This window comes from Pavona decussata, unplaced genomic scaffold, assembly GCF_977016875.1.
Source record: "Pavona decussata unplaced genomic scaffold, jaPavDecu1.1 SCAFFOLD_21, whole genome shotgun sequence".
Lineage (NCBI taxonomy): Eukaryota > Metazoa > Cnidaria > Anthozoa > Scleractinia > Agariciidae > Pavona > Pavona decussata.
This window is the reverse complement of record NW_028145444.1, coordinates 3,777,024-3,800,989: the sequence shown is the minus strand read 5'-3', so window position 1 is coordinate 3,800,989 and position 23,966 is coordinate 3,777,024. Positions and strand designations below refer to the sequence as shown.

The 23,966-nt window shown below is 38.0% G+C and overlaps 1 protein-coding gene and 1 long non-coding RNA gene across 3 annotated transcripts; both read right to left on the bottom strand.

Annotated features, from left to right (window-relative positions):
- Nucleotides 1-293: 293 nt before the first annotated feature.
- On the bottom strand, nt 294-2,692 carry LOC146486285 (uncharacterized). 2 transcript variants are annotated; one of them, XR_014859402.1, is made up of 3 exons: nt 2,208-2,692; nt 1,412-1,453; nt 294-444 (listed from the first exon to the last, which is right to left on the bottom strand). It is a non-coding gene; the product is annotated as an uncharacterized LOC146486285 (long non-coding RNA). The 2 variants fall into 2 exon arrangements; XR_014859400.1 differs by having other exon boundaries at nt 294-447; nt 2,208-2,680.
- A 4,773-nt stretch (nt 2,693-7,465) lies between these two features.
- LOC146486284 (TNF receptor-associated factor 4-like) lies at nt 7,466-23,626 on the bottom strand. Its single transcript, XM_085099849.1, has 7 exons — nt 23,382-23,626; nt 18,102-18,165; nt 15,601-15,701; nt 14,888-15,052; nt 13,923-13,997; nt 12,712-12,789; nt 7,466-8,341 (listed from the first exon to the last, which is right to left on the bottom strand). The coding sequence occupies exons 4-7, from the start codon at nt 14,960-14,962 to the stop codon at nt 7,652-7,654; spliced, it is 918 nt and encodes a 305-aa protein (XP_084955975.1). The 5' UTR covers nt 14,963-15,052; nt 15,601-15,701; nt 18,102-18,165; nt 23,382-23,626; the 3' UTR covers nt 7,466-7,651.
- Nucleotides 23,627-23,966: the final 340 nt, after the last annotated feature.

Here is a 23,966-nt window from a genome sequence, read left to right as displayed (position 1 = left end):
TGCAATTGATGAGCTTCGCATTGGTTGACAAATTGATCCCCATACTTTATACAGGTTTCTTAAAATCTAGTAACACAGGAAGACCAATTCTTTACAATGATTTCCAATTGTTATTTACAGTAGTGGCCATATGTAGTCCTCGACTACCTTTTTTTTTTAAAGTGAGCAGTAGCACGGACATGTTTCATAAGGTGATGCATTCGAGTGAGACAGAAAGAGACAGACAGAGAGAACTAAACAGCTTGAATTACAGAGGTTTATTCTCGTTTATTGTTAATTTTTCTGTTACATTAGTTAATAAGCCAATAGCATTTGCTATTTTTTAATCATCCCTTGTTCCGATCGGGTCTGGTTCCGAAAAGATCATCATTTATCCTTAAGTTCCCTGTCGCAGTCCAAAGTACGGGCAAATGCGCAAATATTCCTTCGCAAATCCTCTTGCCTCTGCTAAAAATAAAGATAAATATGAAATATGACTCATTGCATTGCATTGAATTCCGTTTCGAGTGAAAATAGATAGGATGGATACCTTTTTTCTCTTTTTTTGAAAGGAATTATGAATTCCGATATACATTCTGTTTGTTTGTTTTTTTTTTATATTAAGAACGTCTAATTTTGGAGCTGAGGCTGAACGTTCTTATATTTTTTTGCGATTTGAGGCTGAAAACGTTCTTAAGATGTTCTTAAATTACATGGTATACACTACATGTATTTCAGTAAATCAATGAGGAAGTGACCAGGAAACCTATCAAAGTGCATTGTCTACTGAGATATGGTATCAAGAACTGCTGATCATGACAAACCTCGATGTGTGTCACCATTTTTAATGTTATACAAACATGCCCTTAAGTATTTTGGTTAATTTCCATTTGTTACCTTGATTTTATAAACAGATTAGCATAATAATAATAATTAGCGTTCTTAATCGACTCTCGGCCTGAGGAATGTTCTTAATACGTTCTTAAAATTTTGGTTAATCTCAGCCTCAACGTTCTTATCAAAAGGTTCTTATAAAAAACAGAGTGTATAATCGTTCAAATGTGTTACGCATTTGAACGTTTTACGACCGTTTGCATTTTTCCCATGTTATGAAATAAATTGTGAGTACTTCATCATTCTACAAGTGTGAAAAATTAAGCCAAATTGAATAGCCGAAAACACAAAATGAAATGAAAGGCCTTTAAATTCGCAGGAAAAATTAGGTATAAATGGCAAATATTGCAGTTTATCGTTTGTCGTGTGTTTACATTTTGTAAACACCTCGAAGTCGATCGCTCACGCACTTAGAGCAAGTGTTTGCTCATTAAATCTTTTTTTATTATTTATAACATTCTCTCTGCCGTGGCGTTCGTGCATGCCTTAAGGCCAAAGTAGATAAACCTGAGACAACCGATAGCTTCCCTAAGCCTACCTCCGTTATTCCTTTGCTGCTCTCGAAACGCTTGCATCCAGACTGAAAACAAACAAACAGAAAGAGTTAGAAGTCTTTCTTGATATTAAATCCTTTAACGGGTCTTTGATGGCCGTAGAAAAATGACAAAACAAAATAATAAAATAATCCAAAAATGCCTCACACAAAGGATTGAGAGTGACAAAGAAATTGTATAGGAAGACATCGTTGAAGATGTTGAGAACGATGATCTTGGCAAGGGCTGTTGCAGAAGAGCTGTTGTATAAAATAGGGGGTAGCAACAAAACTTCTAAAAAGCTCCAAGACTGAACAATGAATGAAATTTTTTGTCGAAACTGAAGCTCAATTATCTCTGAAAACTGCGCGGTTTCCCCCAGTATTCGTTTTAATTCCAAGAGCCCCTGCTATGATCTGCTTTTCTCCCGTACTCATAAACAGCACAAAATACCCTTGTATTAGTAGGCAGTGTCTTCAAGAAACTCGAGTTTCTCGTACCAATTCGAGATGGACAGAACGTAAGCGCAGTAAGAAAAGGAGGCACATTGGCCTGCTTCAGTCCTCACAGACTATACGTGCATTCACACATGATGGAACATACAGTTCATAACATTACGAAGCCCGTTTTATTGTTTTTGTATCTTCTTTAAGCCATAAAGTTGTTGTTTAGATACGTGGTATTCGAGATAGCTGGATTTAGGGATTACTGTTTGACTAAAAAGCACAGAAAAAGTGATCAGACTTTTGAAGAGACAGCTATAGCAGCTTAAAGGGATTAAGCAGGCACTCATTGACTCACCCTTTTGTATGAAGCTCCAAGGCCATCAACGTTCATCAGAGTGGCTAGGAATAAGAGAATCATAACGCAACACACTGCTGTAGGTTTTTTCATTTTGTCGCTTCTAAACGTTCTGAGGTACTTCTCGCGATCACAATTTGGTACTGTTCCTTCCCGTTGCCGCTCGACGAGGCTTTATAGTTCAGGTTTTGGCATCTTTTTCGCAAAGTTATTATAAATGACATTATAACTGGCCAATAAAAAGCAAGAACTGTTTAGCGCTGTCAATCGCCAAAAAGCAAACATTGAAGTTGTCAGTTTATCGCCTAAATGTTGAACTGATTGGCCAGTTAAAATTAAAGCCATTGAATGGTACCGTTTGGTAACAATAGAAGGCCAACAATTGTTTTTATAAGAAAAGTCTGTTTCGTCATTGGAAGATTATTGTTTAGAGCAGTCGTTAATATCTGTTTGTTAAATGAAAATAACATTAATTTCATTTCTCTGAACTCAAATCTGTATGTTGCGGCCGCGATGAATAGGAAACTAAAAAAAAAGATAATAGACAATACCGCTTTTGCCGTCTTTTACATCTTGTTTACAAGTTCCAAGGATAATATCCGTTTAAGACATATCTTTGTGTATATAATTGTAGGGACATGTTTCCTGCTTTTCCTTAATTAGTTTTCGTTTATTATTTGTTTCTCGTATGAAATAGCAGCCGGCAATGGCTGTTTGTAAAGTTAATGTTGTATGCTCCTTTTGGCATTCAATCTAAAGCATATAGGTGTTTTGGGAGAAAGAACGACATGTTGCAAATAACTTAATGACTGTGTAGTTAATGCCTGAAGAATAAGTTGCTAACTAAGATGGCTCAGAGCTCCTCATAAGTTGTTTCAAGATGTCGTAAGGCTGTTAAATGGTGATAAGTAGTGCTCATAAAAAATCTCTCTCGAAAGAGATTGGAATGACTCGAACGTTTTTTGGGAAACTTCGGATGATACTCGACACTGTTCGGCTAATGAGAGGGACACCATTGATACGATAACAAACCGCAAAAGACTTTGGCAGAATCAATTTCCATCCGCCTTATGCGTGGAAAATTCTTAATATCCACGGAAAATTAATTTACAAAACAGTGACACTTTTCAACATGATAAACACTTGAAGCTGTTGTACTGTCTACTTAGCTTATTCTTGTTTTATCCCAGCTTTAAAGGTTGCTTTAAAATATTTGCTGCACTTTCACTGAATACACTGTATATGAGATGGTAAGTCAGTTTTCATTCGAGATCGCAAAAACCTAAACAAGAAATTAACTTTAAAAAGCGGGCATTTACCACTGCTGCTAAAGATGATTTGCAACCAAATTAAGGCACTAAGCAAAAGATAAACTACAAAACAAAAAAATATTTATGTTTTAAACCTAATAACACAAAGTCCGAAAAGTTCTGTTGTGAACGTTGTAAAACTGAAAGGGCGTAGGTTTTATTTTAGGCCAAATGTTTTTCAGTTGCTTTATTCACTAACTGTCCATTGTAAATTAGCACGAAAATCATTTTTGTAATTTCTGTGACAACGGAAAACAAAATTGCAGCCGTTGATAACGTTCAATTGCCGACTCTACAAAATAGTGCGCTGTATGGAACAGAAATTAACGAAACGGATTATTTTATTCTTTAGTTCGTAACACTCAAGCATTATTTCATGACAATTAAAAACGAAGCTTATCTAGCCGAACTACACATGTACGGTTTAATACAAGTGCATATCAGGGAGTTCTTAATGTTACTCTCATACGGTTCTCTTTACAGGAGAAGCGACAGCTGTTGTGCACTAAACTACGACTATCTATTGTAAACGATGAAAGATCCCGAGAGGAAAAAAAAGTTAATGCCTAAAATATTTGTATTTACTATAACTGTGAACAAAAATGCAAATAAGAGGAAATGTCCGGCTAAGCGTCACGTGTGAAACTGGTAGAACCAACAACACTGTGAATATGAATAACAGCAGTCGTTACTTTTCACGTAAATTGAATCAAATGAAATAAACTAGATCAATTGGATTTTTATGTAACAATTATTAGATTTCATCAGAGAATTCGTTATTGCTTCGCCACCGTGAAATCGTCAAACCCTTAACACTACAATTTTAGAGAAATAGAAAGCACTTTTTTTGGCCGTAACATTTGGACCATTTTCGCCCACTCAAAAGGAAGAGCCAGTGTTATCGCTGCATTAAAAAGACATTACCTTGCAAATTGTCTGATTTTCCCTTTTGGTTTGCTTTTGCTAGAAACTCAAACTGCCATTCAAGCAAAAACGACATGGCGCCCGGCTTTTATGCAAACATTTGGTATTTTAAGGAGCTTCTAAAATTATGTGGTGTTGTTTATGGAGGTAGGAGATTGAAGAAAATAGGGTAGTTGATATTTTGATACAGAGGGTACAAAGGCCGAGGAAACCTGGGAGATGAACTTGAGCTAAAGAACTGGAAGGCTTGTAAAAACGTTTTTGACCAAGAGCCTTCCTAGAAGAAGGCGTGTCCATAGTATCTTTTGAATACAAAAGCATATTCTTTATAATGACTTAGGATTTATGTCATTCAGAAGAACTACATCATTCCGATTATGGTATTGAAAGGGAATTTCCACATCATCGCATAGAATGCCTATTGTTCTTGGGACATTTACTTACTGCACGACAAAAATTATAGATATGTAATATTTACGGTGAAGCGTAAACTGAAAGACTCTCATTGGTCCAAATTTACAGGCGCACTGCTCCGCAGGAAATACCATTTGGCTCATCAACTTGTCAGGGCGGAGCATAAAGACAAAGGCCACACGAACTATTGTTCGCTTTATTATTTTCTAATATCGCACCTTCGCACTGTGGCTGAATAAGTACGTACCGGTAACTAGTGTTTTGACTTTCAGTGGTCTAACAGATCGAGGGGTTTTTCAAGACCGATTGATCAGCTTCACACTATTTTTGTATAGGGCAAGTCTTACCTTCCGCTAAGCTACCGCAAAAAAACGGGTTGCCTTCATTCAAACCTACAATAACTTGAATGTCATCTAGTACCAAAATCTTGAATAACTTATTATTAAAAAAAAGTTAGCGCGCGTGCCTACGTATACGATTCTCTTTGTTGCGAAAAAATATTTTGCTTAGAAACGATAAAGGTGCGCCAGAACGTCTTTTGGTGATAGCTCGATCTCCTCCGGTTTTATTCCCTGCATCAACCACGTCTCCGTCCGCACTTGTTTCTGTTGTTTCGTGTTTTTACTGTCCTGTTTCTTTCGCCAAAATCTCCTGATACTTTCGGCTAACGCACTTCCAGCACGCTCCCGAGCAGATTCCGCTAATCGGTAGCCGAGAGGCAGAATACTTGATTGTAGAATTGCAAACACTTTGCTGGGTTGCCCACAAACTTCTCTCCATCTCCAAACTGCTTTGCCGTTTAGTTTGAAGTGAAAGATAGGGTTGTTTTGGTTTACAAAAGGGGGTACAATAGTGAATTTAAAGGGGACTACGGTTAAATTTGACCCGCCCTCCGCGCCCTGTGGTCCAAAAAGAAGCGGTTTACAACTTCAAGTTCCCCATGCACTAAAGCCGGAGAAGTTTTGTGAATAACTCGACTCACAAATATAATGGATAGGTACTACTAGGTGCGAAAGCTTTAATTTTTGTCTACCAATTTTAATGGTCTATCGAAGCTGTACAAACCGTAGTACATACAAAGTTCTTATTTTCTCCGCATCTATTCTTGTTTTGATATGTAGCTGATACAATTTCTTCGTGGAACATCAGGGCATGTCAAAACTACGGTCAAAGATACAGTCACTATTTTGGGGCAATTATTACTACTATAAATGCACTAATTAAACTGGCAGCAAACAACGACTTTGCATATGCTTGGTTAGCAGGGGGCTGTATATATTTTACAGAAAAGGGTTCGACAAAAAAAGGAAAAATATAACGAAAATAGAAATTTTTACACACATCAAGGTTACTCAGACATAAGCATGACAGTGCTTTGGGTTGTTGCAGTCTATTTTTATTTCCAATTTTCGAGGTCACTTGGTCACTGACCCTTATCACAAATCTTCCTCTCCTACTTTGTAAAAATCAACATTAACAACTGGAACGATAACAAAGAAGAGCAAGCAAAATTGTACATCTTTAGGTGATGGAATTTTCAAGTGAAACAATATCGAGGATGCTTGAATGGGAGCTATTGTACAAGAGACGTGAATCTCATATTGTGTCTAATTACATTGTTGGCAGGGTCCATGCTTACCTGCAGAACATTTTTAATACACGGCATTTGTAATAATGAAACGAGAAACCGCTTCAGACTCTTACTTGTAGATAAAGTTCGATATGTGTCAACAAAACTTGCTTTTTTCTACAAAGGAGCTGTCATTCTTAATGATACATCGTAAACGAGTTATTTAAATTTCTAATTATTGTAGGGTTTTTTTTCAACAAGGCTTAAATTGATAACCGTAGCATAACTTAAGAAGTATCCTGAATAAACATAATATGTTATTATTAAAAAAAAGAAAGGAAGAAATCCTGCATGAAAGGTTTGAGGCTCCCGTTCACTTAACCCTTTTCAGCCTGGGCTATTTGTTAGCTTGATCATGCAGTTACAATATAAAAAAGTATCCCCGTAACTTCAAGACTACTGTAACTATGATTATAAAAAATATAAAAATCACTATGTTACGAGTATAAACTAAAAAAAGTCGAAATTTCGCAAAGCATGGTTGAAAGGTTATTGCCATCGAAACATTGTCTCATCTAAAAAATGGATCTTATAACCAAATTGTAGTGAGATCAATGTAAGGGCAATTCAAAACGTTTTTTGGTACGTAATACAATATAAAATTGTCACGAATGCTCGAAGTCTGCATGTGCTGCCATTTTATCATCCATTCCCCAAGCTGAATGGAGTTGAACAAAATAGCTAACACTTTACTAATTTTTTTCTAAGAAAATCACTAACGACCTTACAATCACATATAATCGCAATCGAGTTCACAAGGCAAAGGGTTCATTCACTTGAACATGCAGGTACATAGCTTTTAAGTGGCAAAGAAATTGACTGGTAACAGCCAAGTAAAAAGAAAATATCAATTGTAAAGGGTCTTTTTTCTCTGAGGCAGAGATGGAGTTCTATGTTTTTTAATGCATCGTGTTTAGAACGTCATTACGGGAAATACGATTGCTATCTTAATATTCCTTTTTTTCCTTTTTTTTTTCCGTATTTAAAGGGAACGCGTTTCCCACAATTTGTTCTTTTACATTTCCGGCCACTAAAGAAGAACTGTCGCTAGCAGAAAAGTGGCGTTTGAGGGAACAGTGTTCAACTGGACCTAGAAATGCTGATAAAAAATCGCACGTGTATATTAGAGTTGGTCCATGTTCCAGCACCGTCTGTAGCCACCAAATCTAACCGGGCGGATCAATCTCCACTTGGAGAAAGAGTGTGTCATTAACAACGTAGCGTCTTGTCATTAAATTCTTGTGAGATACAAATCTGACAATCCCAACCATATCCCGGTTTTCCTCTGAGCTGGGTCTCTTGCATGTCCAACATGTGGTATCAGTGATGAAATGATCTACCCAATTTTCCCTCATGCTTGGATTATCATGTTGATCAATCAACGTGAAAGTGACCTTCTGATAAAAGGGCCATGTCAATATAGCGTCGAATCTGCCTTTCATGATACAAATGGATACTGAAGCCCACCTATTTCTATTTGACTGATCGCCATCCGGGAACATACAAGCCCTTAGCTTGTAGCCTTGCTTCCCTGAATAGAATGGCTGGCTGTATATCAGTTCATTGCTATTACTCTTGGCACACTCCAACACATGACTAAAGTTATCTACTCTCCACACATAAGTCGTCGAATCACTTTCATGTTTTAATCTCGAGATTTCTTTCTCTTGACTGTACACCTTTGAACTGAGAGCAGCATTAGCAGCCGTCAATTCTTGCACCTGTTTCTCAAGGGCGTCTAACCTCTGCCCAAGCTTCCCTGTCGTGTCTGTCGTTTCTTTCAACGTTGCACTGATTAGGTCAAGATGGACTCTTGTTTCGCATCGGAGATGAGATTCTTCTTCCTTTCTTGAAATCTACAATATAGTTAATAACAACAATCATAACTGGTGACGAAACAGAATGGACCAAGAAGCAAACCATTATGCCATTCTGATTGCTGTCCCAAAATTAGTGAATTTGCTCAGGGGTACTTGTCAGGCTTCTTATACCCTGGGTGTCTAGGGGTTTTTTTTTTTCGCGAGATTGAGGAAGAATCTCGCAAAAAATAATAATAATAACCTCTGGCACCCAGGGTAGGCTTCTCATCGTTATAGCTCCACAATATAAATAGAGGACAAAATATTGTCACTACCAAATGTTGGGTATAAAAAGGAGAAAATTGTCAAGCTCCTTGACCACCTGGCAATATCATTCCAAATGGTGTCTGTATATTGGCAGAGGCCGCTAAAAATCTCGCGAAGTCACAAGTAGAAAGACAGCACATGCCACACTGGCGACAGTGGGTTACAGCCACACAATAATATTCTACACGTCAAATTGGCGCCTAGCAGCCTGTCTCGGCGAAGTCGAACGATGGCGTCCGGGCCAGGCATGATTTCTTCGGATTTTTGAGCCATCAGTATCAGGAATTGTGAATTGTGGATATGAAAGATGTCGTAAAGATATTGCTTCGACTTCATGAGCAAGGGTTTTCCAAAGAAGTGAGTTTTTCTATTGTTTTGACGGAAAATACGAGACAGCTAAGCGTCGTGTCATGGCGAAAATTTCACACTCTCAAAACGAGTGGCGTTCAGACTTTTGGCTCTTGCGGGTTCTGATCGTTCGAAGGCTGAAATTATAATAGCCTATCCCATGTGCAACATAATGGAGGAGACATCGTCAGTCATAGTTTGCAGTGTTAACATCGATATCGGGAACCTAATTATCTCTCGACGTGAAGTGTTGGAAGCCTGTATCATTGAAGCTGTTTCAATTATCTTCGTTGCATTGTAAGGGACTCGTAATCTTCGAGGTGAGTAAATGTAGATATCTTCATTTCCAGTTCTTTTCTGCCGACGTGAGTACCTTTACATTTCGGCTTTAAAGTAATAAGTCGGTTTTGTGCTTCGTAGTTCTTTAATAAAGACGCAAGTGACGTTTAATTTATTTAATAAATTACAATTCTCTTATCTGATATGCATTCATATCATATTGTCTTGCAAGTGCAGGCTTGAGGAGGGGGTTCATATTGCTAGTGTGAGACAGTTGTTAAAGTTATTGATGTCAAGCCATCTTAAACAATAAATTAAATAGCATTATTGCGAATGACATTATTTCTCAAGTATTGAAAGAAACAACACCTTCACCCTTTACTTCATCTGCACTCTCACCACTTGGATGCTCATGGGTTAAGGCTTTTTTATACCTTTGCACTATAATTATGCACATGTGACTTTAAATTGTGGTAAGAACAAACAGTATGCCACAAGCCACAGACAAGTGGCATGACTGATGTTCTTACCTTGTTTTGATGCCCTCTTGGGTTATCAAGGGACACATGGAAGGCCAAAAATGGACTTTGAAAACTCTTTATGGCTGACAATGTCATTTGTACCTCATATAATTATTTATCAGTTATTTCAGTTATGTTAGTTGATGCCAAATATTTAAGGTTGGGGAATTGTCTTTTTCTATGTGTCCAAGGCTGGGGAAGAGAAAATAAAGTAAAAAATATTGCAAATTAATCTTAGAGGTTTGCCAGCAGCAAAAATTTACGGTGACCCATGCAGTAAGTTCTAATAACATTGTCTCCTTTGAACCAATGAAATTCAAAGTTCATTTTGACAAGGAATATTGAGTTCTGTTCACTTCAGTGAAAAATCAAAAGTTCAATAACTACACAATCACTTCAAAAACCACACATCAGTTCAGTGACAGTTGACCTCAGTTGTAAGAATAACTATAGGTGAAAGGTATTTTTATTTCATTGGGATGGATAGGAGAGGAGAGGGAAGGGGAGAGGGTTTTACGGGAGCGTAGTCCATAAAATTCAATGAAAAAACAAAAAATCAATAACCACACAGTCAATTCAAAAACCCACATCAGTCCAGTGACAGTAGACAATAAAAATTATTGCAAGAATAACTATAGATGAAATGTTTTTTTTTTTATTTCAATAGGACAGGTAGGAGGAGAGGGGAGGGGAGAGGGTTTTACAGGAGCGTAATCCATATTTAGTGCACCGTTCAGTTCAATGAAAAATGAAAAGTTCAATAACCACACAAACAGTTCGAAAAATACACGCCAGTTCAGTGGCAACTGAAAAGTTCAATAACCACACAAACAGTTCGAAAAATACACGCCAGTTCAGTGACAGTAGACCTCAATATTATTGTAATAATAGTTGAAGGTGAAATATTTTTTATTTCATTAGGACCAATAAGAGGAAAGGCGAGGGGAGAGGGTTTTACGGGGACGTGGTCCATATTTAGAGCAGGCAGAAAGTACGATTAAAACTAACAAGAAGCTGTTTCCAGCTTATACTCGGGCCATATTTGACTGTGTGGTGGGTAAAGCCTACAATCTTTTAACAGTGATAACCTCCAGCATCGCATTTTCAGGGTGTTTTGTCTTGAACGGGGTATCTATTTCATCACTTTCTGTCTTAAACAGGGTATCCCTACATGACCTAATGGCTTAAACAGATTGTGATTGCCTATGCATTAAAATACAGTAAGAAACTAGTGTATTCTTATTTCATTCTAGTCTTAAACAGGGTGTGATTTGGGGTTAAATGTCTTAGAAAGGGCCTGAAAATTTTGAATTCTGTCTTAAACCGGATAGGGAAATCATTTGTTATTCACCTTTCATTTAAAGAAAGAAACCGTTTCTACATTGATTGTTTTTCTATAGTAAACGTGAGACATCTTTATCTATCTTGGCCCGCGAGGTCATAGACTGATTTAGTTGCCACATTTTCAGTTAAACAAAACTAACCTTGAGGCACTCAGGTTAGCCTAAAAAGCACTGCAAATAGAATAGCTCCCCGGTTAGCTTAACGTTTAGCAGTTTATGTTGGGGTTGTCCATGGCTCGCATGCCTCGCATGTTTTGTTCATGCCTCGCACGTCTGGCTCACATATTGTAAACACTCCTCACGCCCGAAAACAAAGAGCGCGACTGAGAATTTAAAGAATTTGATAACACGACAGAAAACGTAACTCGTACCAGCCGAGTACAAAAAATGAGACAGAGAACAATAACTTGTGGCCCGAAGGCCCATCGCGACCCCAAAAAGAAAAAAGAATTTGATAATGCTACCGAAACCTTAACTGGGTCCGCCTTACGGCTCGAGTAATTAGTATCTATATAATACAAAAGATGGTAACAGGCTTCCATGCATTTAAAAAATCTATTGCCCACTTATCCATTGTTTTGTCTTTGCAATCATATTTGGCAACAGCTGCCCAATAATGTAGCTTTTTCTTATACATAGTTCCACTTCCTTCTTGTCAATGATGCAGATTAGTGGCCTGTTAGTAAATTTGCAAAAATCTAGAAGTCCCATGGCTCATTGAAAATTGAAAAGGCAAATAACCATAGCAACAGTTCAAAAACACACATCAGTTCAGTGGCAGTAAACCTTTAATGTAAGAAACACTATAGGTGATGTGTTTTCAACTTTCTTTCGTTCCTGCTTGTCAATTTAACGTCACATGTGCATAATTATAGTACAAATGTAAAAAAAAAGCCTTAACCCATGAGCATCCAAGTGGTGAGAGTGCAGATGAAGTAAAGGGTGAAGGTGTTGTTTCTTTCAATACTTGAAAAATACTGTCATTTACAATAATGTTATTTTTAAAATTAAGTGTTTAAGATGGCTTGACATCAATAACTTGAACAACTGTCTCACTAGCAATATGAACCAGGCCACGCAGATGCATTTTCTGACTCAAACTATGACTGACGATGTCTCCTCCATTATGTTGCACACGGGATAGGCTATTATAATTTCAGCCTTCGAACGATCAGAACCCCGCAAGAGCCAAAAGTCTGAACGCCACTCGTTTTGAGACTGTGAAATTCTCGCCATGACACAACGCTTAGCTGTCTCGTATTTTCCGTCAAAACAATAGAAAAACTCACTTCTTTGGAAAACCCTAGCTCATGAAGTCGAAGCAATATCTTCACAACATCTTTCATATCCACAATTCACAATTCCTGATACTGATGGCTCAAAAATCCGAAGAAATCATGCCTGACCCGGACGCCATCATTCGACTTCGCCGAGACAAGCTGCTAGGCGCCAATTTGACCGGATGTGACGTCAATTAGTTGGATGATTCTGATACAAAAACTATGCCAGGCTGACCTGAGTGCTCTCCCCCGCCCCTGGCTTTACTTTATCGCCACTGACTCTTTTCCAAGCGATTCATCAGTCTTTCATTAAGGTAATGATGACGTACCTTGGCATTGCAACCCATCTGTGCATACGTACACGAGATTATTGTCAGCGGACATCTCTTGTCAATATGACATTCAATCTAAATTGACAGCAAACAGACAAGAACCCAAAATTTTTACTTAACTAGCCTGCGTGATAACACACTAGTTTTAAGCAACAAAAAGAGTTGGATGATCGTAAGGTAAATCCAATAATTAATAAGGATGGATAATGTCTCATATTTTGCAGTACATAAAATCAAATAATCTATTTCTCTGGTGGATTTTCTATTGTAATCTACGACGTTGGCTTTGTGTTGTGCATCAGTCATGTGCTTGGTTATAAACATAGGCTTTCAATGCCTTACTTGTGTGTTAAATTTTCAAGAGGCACACATCTTGAGACCAATATCACCTCTTCAATCGCCATATTGCCAGCGTGGTTGTCCTCAGTAACGGTGTAGTGGTTAGTGGTAGTACCACACCCAACTACAATGAAAAGGGACAAGGGTTCAAATCCCACAGAAAAAAATGATCTGATATCAGTTAACATTATTTTAAAAGCACAGAGTTCAGGAATAGCCCGTATCCCTCGTGGTTTTAAAATACTAAATTAATACGTGCTCTTTATTTTTAGTGGGATTGCAATTGAAGATATAGTTTTCCACTGCCTGATCATCTGATCACTTCTGGCTTCCACAACCGGATAATCCCTTTCAGGATAAGTTTTCTTTCAAAACGTTTATCTGTTTTATATGCGTCTGTGTGCATGCATGTGTGTGTGTGTAAGTGGAAACATAGAAGTATTACATTTACTGAGAAGCAAGCATAATAATCATCCTCAAAAGCTAACTCACGCGCCGGTTATGCTACCGGTGACTCACATGCGCCTTTTATGCGCAGAGTCCAACATGTATTTACGATCTCGGCCGAATTGTTCAAAGCCCGATTAAACTAATCCTGGGTTAACAAGAACTTTAATTCGAGTTTAATTACTAATCAATTAAGGTCGTTCAAAACGACTTTTGTCCCTTAGTTTTGACTTAGACTTTTCTTTACCATTAGCTTAAAATCAGCCCTTAAAACCATTTTTTAACGAGCGAGATGAAAACCTCGGTTAACTTTTAATCGTGGATTAACGTTAATCGGCTTTCCAACAACTGAGCCCCCTGATCTATAGTTTCACCCATCATTACTTTGGGCTGAGATAGTGACCACGACCATGGAAACAAACCTCTTCTCGAACGACAAACTCCCCGCAGCTATTTGGGCATTCTATGGGTCTCTTCTGGCAGTTATTCACATGATCCTAAGGACAGAAATAGGTGTTGTTTCTTTAGCCAAGAACTTTAGTCCATATTGCCTCTCTTAAACCTGGGGATAACCCTGCCGTGGACTATTACCCAGAGGGAGGAGGAGCTAGAGTAGTAATACTCCTAGTTGCTTCATGCCACAAAAACTAAGTTAAGCACCGGTTATGCCACTGGTGGCTCACATGCGCCTTTTATGCGCAGAGTATTTACGATCTGATCTATAGTTTCACCCATCATTACTTTGGGCTGAAATATTGACCAGGATCATGGAAAAAAAGAGGGTGTTACTGTCGCGGAAATCTGAAGTTCTTTTAACCAGAGAACAAAATAATCTGTCAAGCTGTCAAGTAGGTGTACCATTTTGGCACCATTGTTAAATTATTATTTTGGGTTGAACCACATGCACTGGCACGGAGATTAAACAGTAAACAAAAATATGGCCAAAACTTTGAGATACATTGAAAGATTCTGTGCTTCAAGAGCTAATGAAGCCTTTAATGTCACGTCGTGTACTAAGTTTGTTGAACAGTCAAATCGAATCGATTGTACGGACAACCTGTTAAAAACTAATTATGTTACAGTACTTATGCCCAACATAACTGAAACTATACTTGAAAAATAGGCTGAGTTTGAGTTTTCAGTTACCTCTTAAAAGCTGACTCGTCCCCAGTCGTCCCTTAGTCTACAACAGAAGGGTGACCGAAGGGAGCGGCCGCGCTTCTCTCGCAGACTGAGAGACAACTGGGGACGAGTCGGTCTCAAAAGTTAAATTAGTTACTTATGGTCATTCAGAGACAAACTGTCAGTCAAACGCACTTAACTAATCCATGATTACTTCCAGTTATAGATTTACAATCGATTTGATTCCTTCTCGTTGTGGAAATACCTGAAGCAGGCAATTTGGGTGTGGCTCACTGCAGTGACTACAAGCTTCAACCCTCCACAGACATGCAGTGGTCATATGTACTTCGAGATCTTTTCTTGCTGTTTTGACTTCACAGTTGACATTAAAGCAGGAAACAATTTTAAGAGGGCATGATATCAGGTGAGGCTGTTGATATGAAAGCAAATATCAGATTGTTTACTGTAAAAGCTATGTTAAGCCCCTCTGTCTATGCACGAAGTAGCTAACTTGACAACCCAAATAATCTGGCTTTTCATCAACAATACACACCTGAAACTGCCTGATGTTGTGGAAGCTTACTCACAGTAAACATTGAAGTATCTTGAAGACTATTTAAAGTATTTTTTTCCGAGTATGCCTGTGTCATTTACTGATCAATACATCATTCTCAACTTACATGTAGTTACTCACTCAGAGTATACGAAAATATTTGCTTACTAAAGAAAACAGGGTTTTCTAAGTGGCTGAATCTTTTGCCCGACATAGCTTTGTTTGCATTAATGATTCGTTTTTGTAAGGTTCCACAAAAATCGAAAAAGTCAGTCAAAGATGTACATGTAGCAAAAGGACTGGCATATGCTTACTTTTAAAGAACTAATTATTATGTCAAGCAAGCCATCAAAATCCCATAGACCCCAGTATTAGTTCTGGCTGGTGCAAACTAACTGGTTCTACTACTTCACTACATACATCACCTCTTTCTCCCTCAGTTCACCAGTCCAATCACAGCCAGCACTTGAACATTTTACGACAAGAGAGTGAATTTCCTTTCCGTGGCTTTGTCAGGGAAAATGTCCTAAAACAAAAAATAATTAAAATACTAATACGTGTACATATGTTCGAATATGTGTATAAATTAGCAAAATAAAAGAAAAGTTCTTAAATTTTCGTCCCATTGTATAATGCTAATCAGTTGTTCGACCAACTTAAATTTGTTTCAACACAGTTATCTATTATTGAATACAATCTGAACAAATGAACAAATGAAGGATTTTTTGGAAAAGTAAAATATTTGTCAATACATAATAAAGTGCATTTTTTTGCCTTGTAACTGAAGTTACTCCAAATAAGCTATGTTTTGTCACACTCAGAGACTGGTTATGGGTCTGCGAAATCTGCGAGCCAGCGAGCCATGCGAGCCACCGTGCGAGCCATGCGAGTCACGCGAGTCATGCGAGTCATGCGAGCCACAGTGCAAATGTTAAGAATTTTTGTTTTATTTACATTCGAGTGAGAAAATTTTGGACGAATTTTTTTCTTTGGTTTTTTTTTTTCGTTTTTGTTATAATTTTGGAGAGAATTTTACCTATTCAAAATCGCCCAAGATGCGCAAAAAAAAAATAAAAACAATACGCAAAAATTTATTAAGGTTCAAGACTTCAGGAAAAAAATCCGAGAAAAACACACGGCTGCACCGCTACTCAAATAGGTATCTATTGACACATGTCATTCATTGATATCCACGTGGAACTTCATTCAAGAAAAAAAAAAGAAAAAAAAAACAGCACTTCGACTCCGTGTGTTGGCGTCAAGAATGGTGAGTAAATCGCGCCATTTTAACAGGTTTGGTCTTAAGTGGAGAATCAGAGTTATCAGAACTCTGTCGGTTGACTGACTGCTGCATGTGGTTGTCCTTTCCCTTAGACAAGTCTTTCTTCAAAACTCGCCACTAGAGTGGTCGAAATAGCATTCGACCCACCAGCTGACGGCAAATGCTTCTGTTACGCTGCTTCTTTTCAAATTGAATTTACTGCGACAATATTGACTTCGCTCATCTTTGAGTACTCATTTATCATACCTTACAAGATTGGAATGACACTGACAATCAGTCCTGACGTGTCAATTATAGTCAACCCAGGTCACGCGTGAACCACATTTCCAAGAATGAAATGAACATTCGAATTTCTCTTTGTATTGTAATGTCCGACGTGTGAATGGAATGTTGGACATTTCTCTGGAAATCGTTCCGAAAAAGACGCATTAACTGAAAAAAAAAAAAAAAAGATTCAAAATACTTGGGAAACAATTGTTATTCTTGAAATATTCAATTTTGCAGTGTAAAGAAAATTCATAGCTTTATACCGTCAATAAGCTAGAGAAATTTATACGGGAGCTCTGAAATCTCGTTGGCGATTTTCAAAACTGACATGTAAATGTCAAAACTCCGTTCAAATTTCAAAAATATCGTTCACGCGTGACCTGGGTTGACTGTAACAAAAAACTGAAATATGATGGTTTACGTTGTCCCACTGTAAGAATTAAATGTTGCAATGTCATTCATCTTGTTCCGATGCTCTTGTTCTTGTTCTTATGTGAATGTAAATACAACAAATAAAAATTCTTAACATTTATACTGTGGCTCGCATGACTCGCGTGACTCGCATGGCTCGCATGGCTCGCACGGCTCGCATGGCTCGCATGGCTCACACCTTGGCACGCATGGCTCGCTGACTCGCAGATTTTTATCACTCGTTATGGTTATGATGTGAGGAACTAAGTTCTGTATTTGATTTTTGAGAAAAAGGCTAAAAACACTTGAGAAATTACATTAACTTATTACTTTTCTTCAAAATGTAAGCAGCAAACTACACAAAGAAAGATCAAGCAGAGGCTTGGCTGATTTTTGTTCACAACCTTTGATGCAAATTATCGGAGGAAACGTTCAAGTCGTAAAAGATCTCAAACAGAAATTCTTTTAACGACTGCTGCGGTGTCTTAAAAGGGATCGTAAATTAGGATTCCGTGAACATGTAACATATTACAGGGTTTTAATAGGATTTTTTTAAGATCCCAGGTCACTCTAATGTTATGAGGACCCAGCCTGTGTAGGATTTCTACCTGACAGTTATTTGCTATTTCAGTCTGTGCATTTGTAATTAAGGATAAAAGGGGCCTCGGCAGGAACAACTCAATCAAAGTAATCATTAGATAATTATGTGGATTCTCAATTTAAAATTCATTTATTGTACAGTGGAGCACATTAAAAAGGCGTAGAATTTTTATCTTAACACTTTGCCCTGATTAAGGAGCAATTGTACATGTGTTGGTACCATTTTCACTGTATCCAATTAATATAATCAACAATTTATATCAAAACAAAAAGAAGAGAGTGATAGATTCCTATGTACTGTTATGTATGCTATTAATATAGTTATTTTGCTTTAAATTTAAAAATCTAATGTAATATCATATTAACCTTATTGGGGACAAGTTCCTCCATGTCCACAGGGCAATTGCTTTCTTGGTTTCGGCTTTCTTGCCTATTAAATAGACGTCAAGCATTTACAATAACGTCTCAAGCAAGTTAATTGATTTATACTGTATCTTAAAATAATTAACCCAACTATAATACTCTTTGGCCCTGACAATGGAAGAAAAGCAGTTTTTTACAGCAGGAAGTAGGTTGTGAGTACACATTTGTAATATAATCTTTCTGGAGAAGGTCTTTTGTTAGATTTAGAAGGATGCAATAAACATTGGATATGCCTCAATTGAAAGGGTGTGCTGAATGAGGCCTTATTAGTGACTTTTGATCTGAGGTCAAATTCTCCTTTTGTTTCACAAGCAAAATAATAATACAAGGCAATTTGGAAGGAGAATTCAGCAATTTATCAGAATTCACTTGGGCCTTTTTTCCAGGCACCCATTCAATTTTGAAAACTGTTTAGTTTAAAAATTAATAAGAGTAGTGCAGGCCTATCAACATTAGAGGGAGGGTTTCACGGTTCAGCGCAAGTGAACGAGTCAATACTTTTTCCTCTTTCTTATCAATTTTATGGCTTTAAAAATACCACGCAAAATCACGGATGACCAAAATTCACTGAAAACATCAGTGGATTACACCAACACAATCCATATTTAATTTAGTGTTGACCCAAAGGATTTATTCCACGCTTGATGATTTTACAGGTATTTGCATGCAAAATAATGCAATCAACCAAAAAATCATCAACCGCGAAATTTTCACATGCAAATTTACCACCCGAGTTATCTACTCACTTTACGAATGGTTCATTGCGTCAAAGGGCGCATGGGCGAAAAAATCCCTTGATCCATGCACATGCGCCGAAGCGTGAAACCCCCCCCCCCCCTCCCCCCTCTTCAACAACAGCCATTGCGATATAGCAGGACTAGCAGCTGTATCGGGTGTCTAGAAAGCGAAGACCGAAGACCCCTCGAAAACGAAGACCCCCTAGAAAACGAAGACCTCGAAATTATATCCGTGACACGAAAGATCGATTGCACAACGCTTCCTTTGGTAGCGCACTGATTGTTTGAAATCGATCGCATGGTAAATTTCCGATGAAATGTTATTCATTTTGCCCCATCCAAGTACCCGGTAAATCTTACAGAAGTCGTGTGTTACGAAAAGTAAGACCCTCGAAAACGAAGATATAAGACCTAAGACCCCATCTTAGTTTTCGGACTACGAAAACGTAGCCTCCCACGCAGTTAATGATCCGAGCCGTTAAACCTAAATAAATGAAACAGAGCTAGCATACCCAATGGCATATGAAAAACGTCTCCTAACGGCTCAAAATGATCATTAAGAAAACCTCCATTCAGTCGTTAAGGTTACCCTATACCTTCAGAGGTGTCTCGCGTCCAAGCGATGTAGCGCGTCCAGTTTAAACTGTAGATACCTAAACCTCTATATCAAATTAAAGCTTATAGAGCTGGCTATCGAACTATACCAAAAATTTTGAAATAAAATGAATGTCGAATTTTTCACGACCTCTAAATGCAAGCGTCGGAATCACCTTTTTAAAGCTACAAGTCAAAGCGAATTTTGTTTTTCGCTAATTTAATTTGCTCCTCAGTTTCCGGACCAAAAGCGCTAAAAAAAACATGTCTGCGTTTTGCCATATTCAATCGAAATGAAAAGTTATAGAGCATTTTTGAAATAGGATGAAAAAAATGTGGAGTGATGGTACAAAAACCGCTCTCGGAGAAAAAGTATTTCGAAAGAAAAAATTCGCAGACACGTTTTTGTTGTTTATATGTTACAGTCAAACCGGATGTTCTTTTCCGCGCAACTTTGCAGACTTCCGTCGCGACATTAGTAATTTGATTGGCAGTTTGCTCCGAGCAATTTGCAATTGGCGGGATCAATTTGCAACCGAGCTGGTCGAAGTCGCCGCGCCAATATCCATTTTCATGATGGCGTCATTTGACTACAACTACCAGAATTCATTTCGTTTTCCTTTTCAAATTCAAATTTTGTAATCCCAGTGGAGAGCAAAGAACAATAGCTCTAATTAGCATGAGAAAACAAAAAACAGAAGGATTCTGATGACGCCATAGTGAAAATGTCCTATTCATCGACGAAGATGTTTCAGGTTCTTGTTCAATACCTTGGCGGCAGATATGCGAGCTTTTATGTTGATAAAGCAATCGATGATTATCACGAGCTACTCAAGAGGGTCACAACGGTGATTCTGTATTTAAAACAACTTCAAGCTAAACAAGTGAGACTCGAGTACAAAGATCTGCAACTTGGGAGTTACATAAATATTAATCCCGCCGAATGTTTACACATGGCAGAAGTGTTTAGAAATGCAGTTGCCTGTGGTTCTGATCCAGACATAAACATCATGTAATCTCGAGTTTTCATGAGGTTTTCACTCTTCAGGGGTAACGGTAATTTTCTTGAAAGTAAAATCCAGGTCGTTTCTCAGAATATAAAATGTCGCCAATTGTTGAACGAGAAGGACGATTGGCGATGTAACACTGAAATTCCCTCGTCGACAAGAGACTGCCGAATTTCTGAAGTTTGAATACTTGGTTTCTTTGTCTTGCAGTATTCTACAAACTCGACAACGTCGGGTGTTGAAACTGTTCGATCTTTCCAACCAGTTTGCAAAAACTTATTTACAATGTTGGCAGCGGTTTTTTTTTGATAGGCCAACACGTTCAGGAATTGGTGCTTGTCTAACACTAGACGACCAAAAGGCAATAATTTCCTCCCTTTTTTCAACCGAAGTCGTTTTTCTGCAATTGATATAAGCCATTTTTATACGCCGGTTGAAATGTTTCACAGATCGCGCGCTAGACAGTCCAACAGTGAACCGGAACTGAAAATTAGAATTTGTTCGCGCCGGTTGCAAATTGATCGCGCCAGTTGCAAATTTCTTCCAGCAGACGACCCCAAGGGCAAAATTTCCTCCCTTTTTGAACCGAAGTCGTTTTTCTACAATTGATACAAGCCAATCTTGACCGTATTTTTTTTAGCGCTGGTTGAAATGCTTCAGAGATAGTCCAACAGTGAACCGGAACTGAAAATTACAATTTGTTCGCGACGGTTGCAAATTGATCGCGCCAGTTGCAAATTGTTCCGAGCAAACTGCCAATCAAAATACCAACATTGCGACGGAAGTTTGCAAAGTTGCGAGGAAAAGAACATCCGGTTTGACTGTAAACTAGCACCTGTCCAAATTTGAAGGCAAACGAACAAATTCCCTTTGACTTTTTGCTCTTTGAAGTGGCTCCTCCAAGTGAAAAAATTGAATGGGTGAGAAAATAGCGGTGAAAAAAAATGCGGGATTCGGGATTCTCGTGAAAAAGGAGCGGGAATCCGGGATCAGGACCCCCCTTCCAGATCCTGAACTAACACCCCGATGAAAACGAAACCCATCGAAATCATGCAGTGAACACCAGTAAAGCTTTTAAAAATACGACATTATATCGAAACACAGCGCGTGGCGCTTTCTACCAAAGCTTTCGGCTCCTAGGGGATGGGGGCTTTGCTTTGCTTTGCTAGGCGATGATTACACAGATCTGAATATGTCTGACTGTGAGTTTGGAATGGAATAATTTGTTGGTTGTATTTCCCTGTATGATACGTCACTTTAGGTTACGTTTTGTTATTAATCTCGTAATGTTTCATGTACCATGCGCATTTGATCTTACGCTTATACGAATTTGCGCGTTAGAAATAATACAATTATTATTATTTTATTATAATTATTGGAGTAACTAGGGAATACCCCGCCACTGCATTATTGTGTGGTCCCCGGGGATCTCACACAAAGAACGAGGTATAGTCATACAGTGATGTGTGATGATTAATTTTGGAGTGGCGGGGTATTCCCTAGTTAAGCCTAATTATTATTATTATTATTATTATTATTATTATTATTATTATTATTATTATTATTATTATTATCATTATCATTATCATTATCATTATCATTATCATTATCATTATCATTATCATTATCATTACCATTATCATTATCATTATCATTATCATTATCATTATCATTATTATTATTATTATTATTATTATTATTATGTTACTTTAAAAAATAGAATTAGTGAAATAAACTCATAAATTGAATTGTTCCAAAAATAGGCTGGCCTCCTATCAAGGGTGGCTACGACAGAGGTAGATGAATTCGTTATGATTGTTACGTATATTATTATGATGTTTATGATGATTAATTGTTTATGATTATGATAAATAGTTATTATAATCTTTATTACTATTTCCTTGGTGTTTTTATACGTTTGATAAGGATCGTTTTCCTTCAACCAGAGAGTAATTTTCTAAAACAGGAACTGACTTCAAATTTCTTGATCCTTTATTATCAATCGGGAAGGAGATATAAGGCTAATAATTTCGGATTTCGGATTTGTTTTGAGTCGCACACCTTTCGTTTTCGTTGAAAGCCGGACGTGAGCGACGCACGATTCAGCAACCGGAACTTAGTCTTTCTCTCTTTGGATCAGGTGGCTTTGTTGTTCCCAAAGCACCACAGCCAGGGACCTATTTATATGTTCTCATCACGGAGGTGAACGGGTACTTCCATCTTCGTTTACTAGAAGAGTCCGTCTTCGTTTACGAGGGTCATGATCTTACTTTTCGTAACACCCTGGGGAGACTTGTCAGGACGACTTCCGCAAGATTTACCGGGTGTTTGCACAGAGCAAAAATTAGTTATATTTCATCGGAATTTCTGCCAAATTTAATTTACCATGCGATTGATTTAAAACGATCAGTACGCGACCGAAGGAACCGTTGTGGCGATCGATCTTTTGTCTCAGGGATATAATTTCGAGGGGGTTTTCGTTTTCTAGAGGGTCTTCGTTTTCGAGGTCTTCGTTTTCTAGGGGGTCTTCGTTTTCGAGGGGTCTTCGGTTTTCGGCCTTCGCTTTCTAGACACCCCAGCTGTATCTGGTTATTTCTTATCAATAAAAGTTACGAGGTCTGGACACCTCTCTCTCTGTGCACCAGCGGACAACAAATTTCATTCGGGCAAGTTAACTTCAGCGACGTCTGAAAAATTTCCTCATACGCCGATGGCAAGCAGCCGAACTACAGAAAAATCGAACCGTACATATTAAGACTAAGCCTTGTTATGCACAAATTCTATCCCTTTCATTTTAGCGCGGAAATCGAACTCAAAATCTTCGCTAGCATTTTTGTTAGATGGGTCTTAGATTTGCTACACTACGTTCGTGCACTTCAACAAACCTTTTCCAATGTTGCTCGAGGCACTCTCTACAAAACCTGTGGCCACATCCAGTGAGGACCGGCTCTCGTAATGGCAAAAAGCAGATTGAACATTGTAAATCGTCGTCAACAGGATTTATAAAGGTGTCATCATAACCAGAAGGTAATGGTAACTCGTCTTGAAGTGGAAAATCGTCTTCTGTTGATAAACATTCTTCCCCCAATGCCTCCATGTTGGCTGAATTAACTGAATGACGTCATTATAAAGCTGTGTTTTGGCTGCGTGTATAGGTACACCCTGTCTGAGAAGTGGTATCTCTAGCCGAGACGCTACTCTTCGGCTGCAGGCAAGTGTGGGAAAGGAATGCTTACACTTTTCCGCCAGACAATTTTTCAATTGAATTTCAAAATACAAAATCAAAATATTTTTAATTTTAAAATGCAAATTGAAAATTGAGAATCAGCAAAATCGCCTTATTTTCAATTTTGCAGATTACTCTCTAAAATGAAAATCAAACATTGAAAATCAAGTTTCATTTTTCTTTTACCAAATTTCACATACCGACTGAAACTAAGGAAAATGAGCATTTTGTTAGTTAGTTAGTT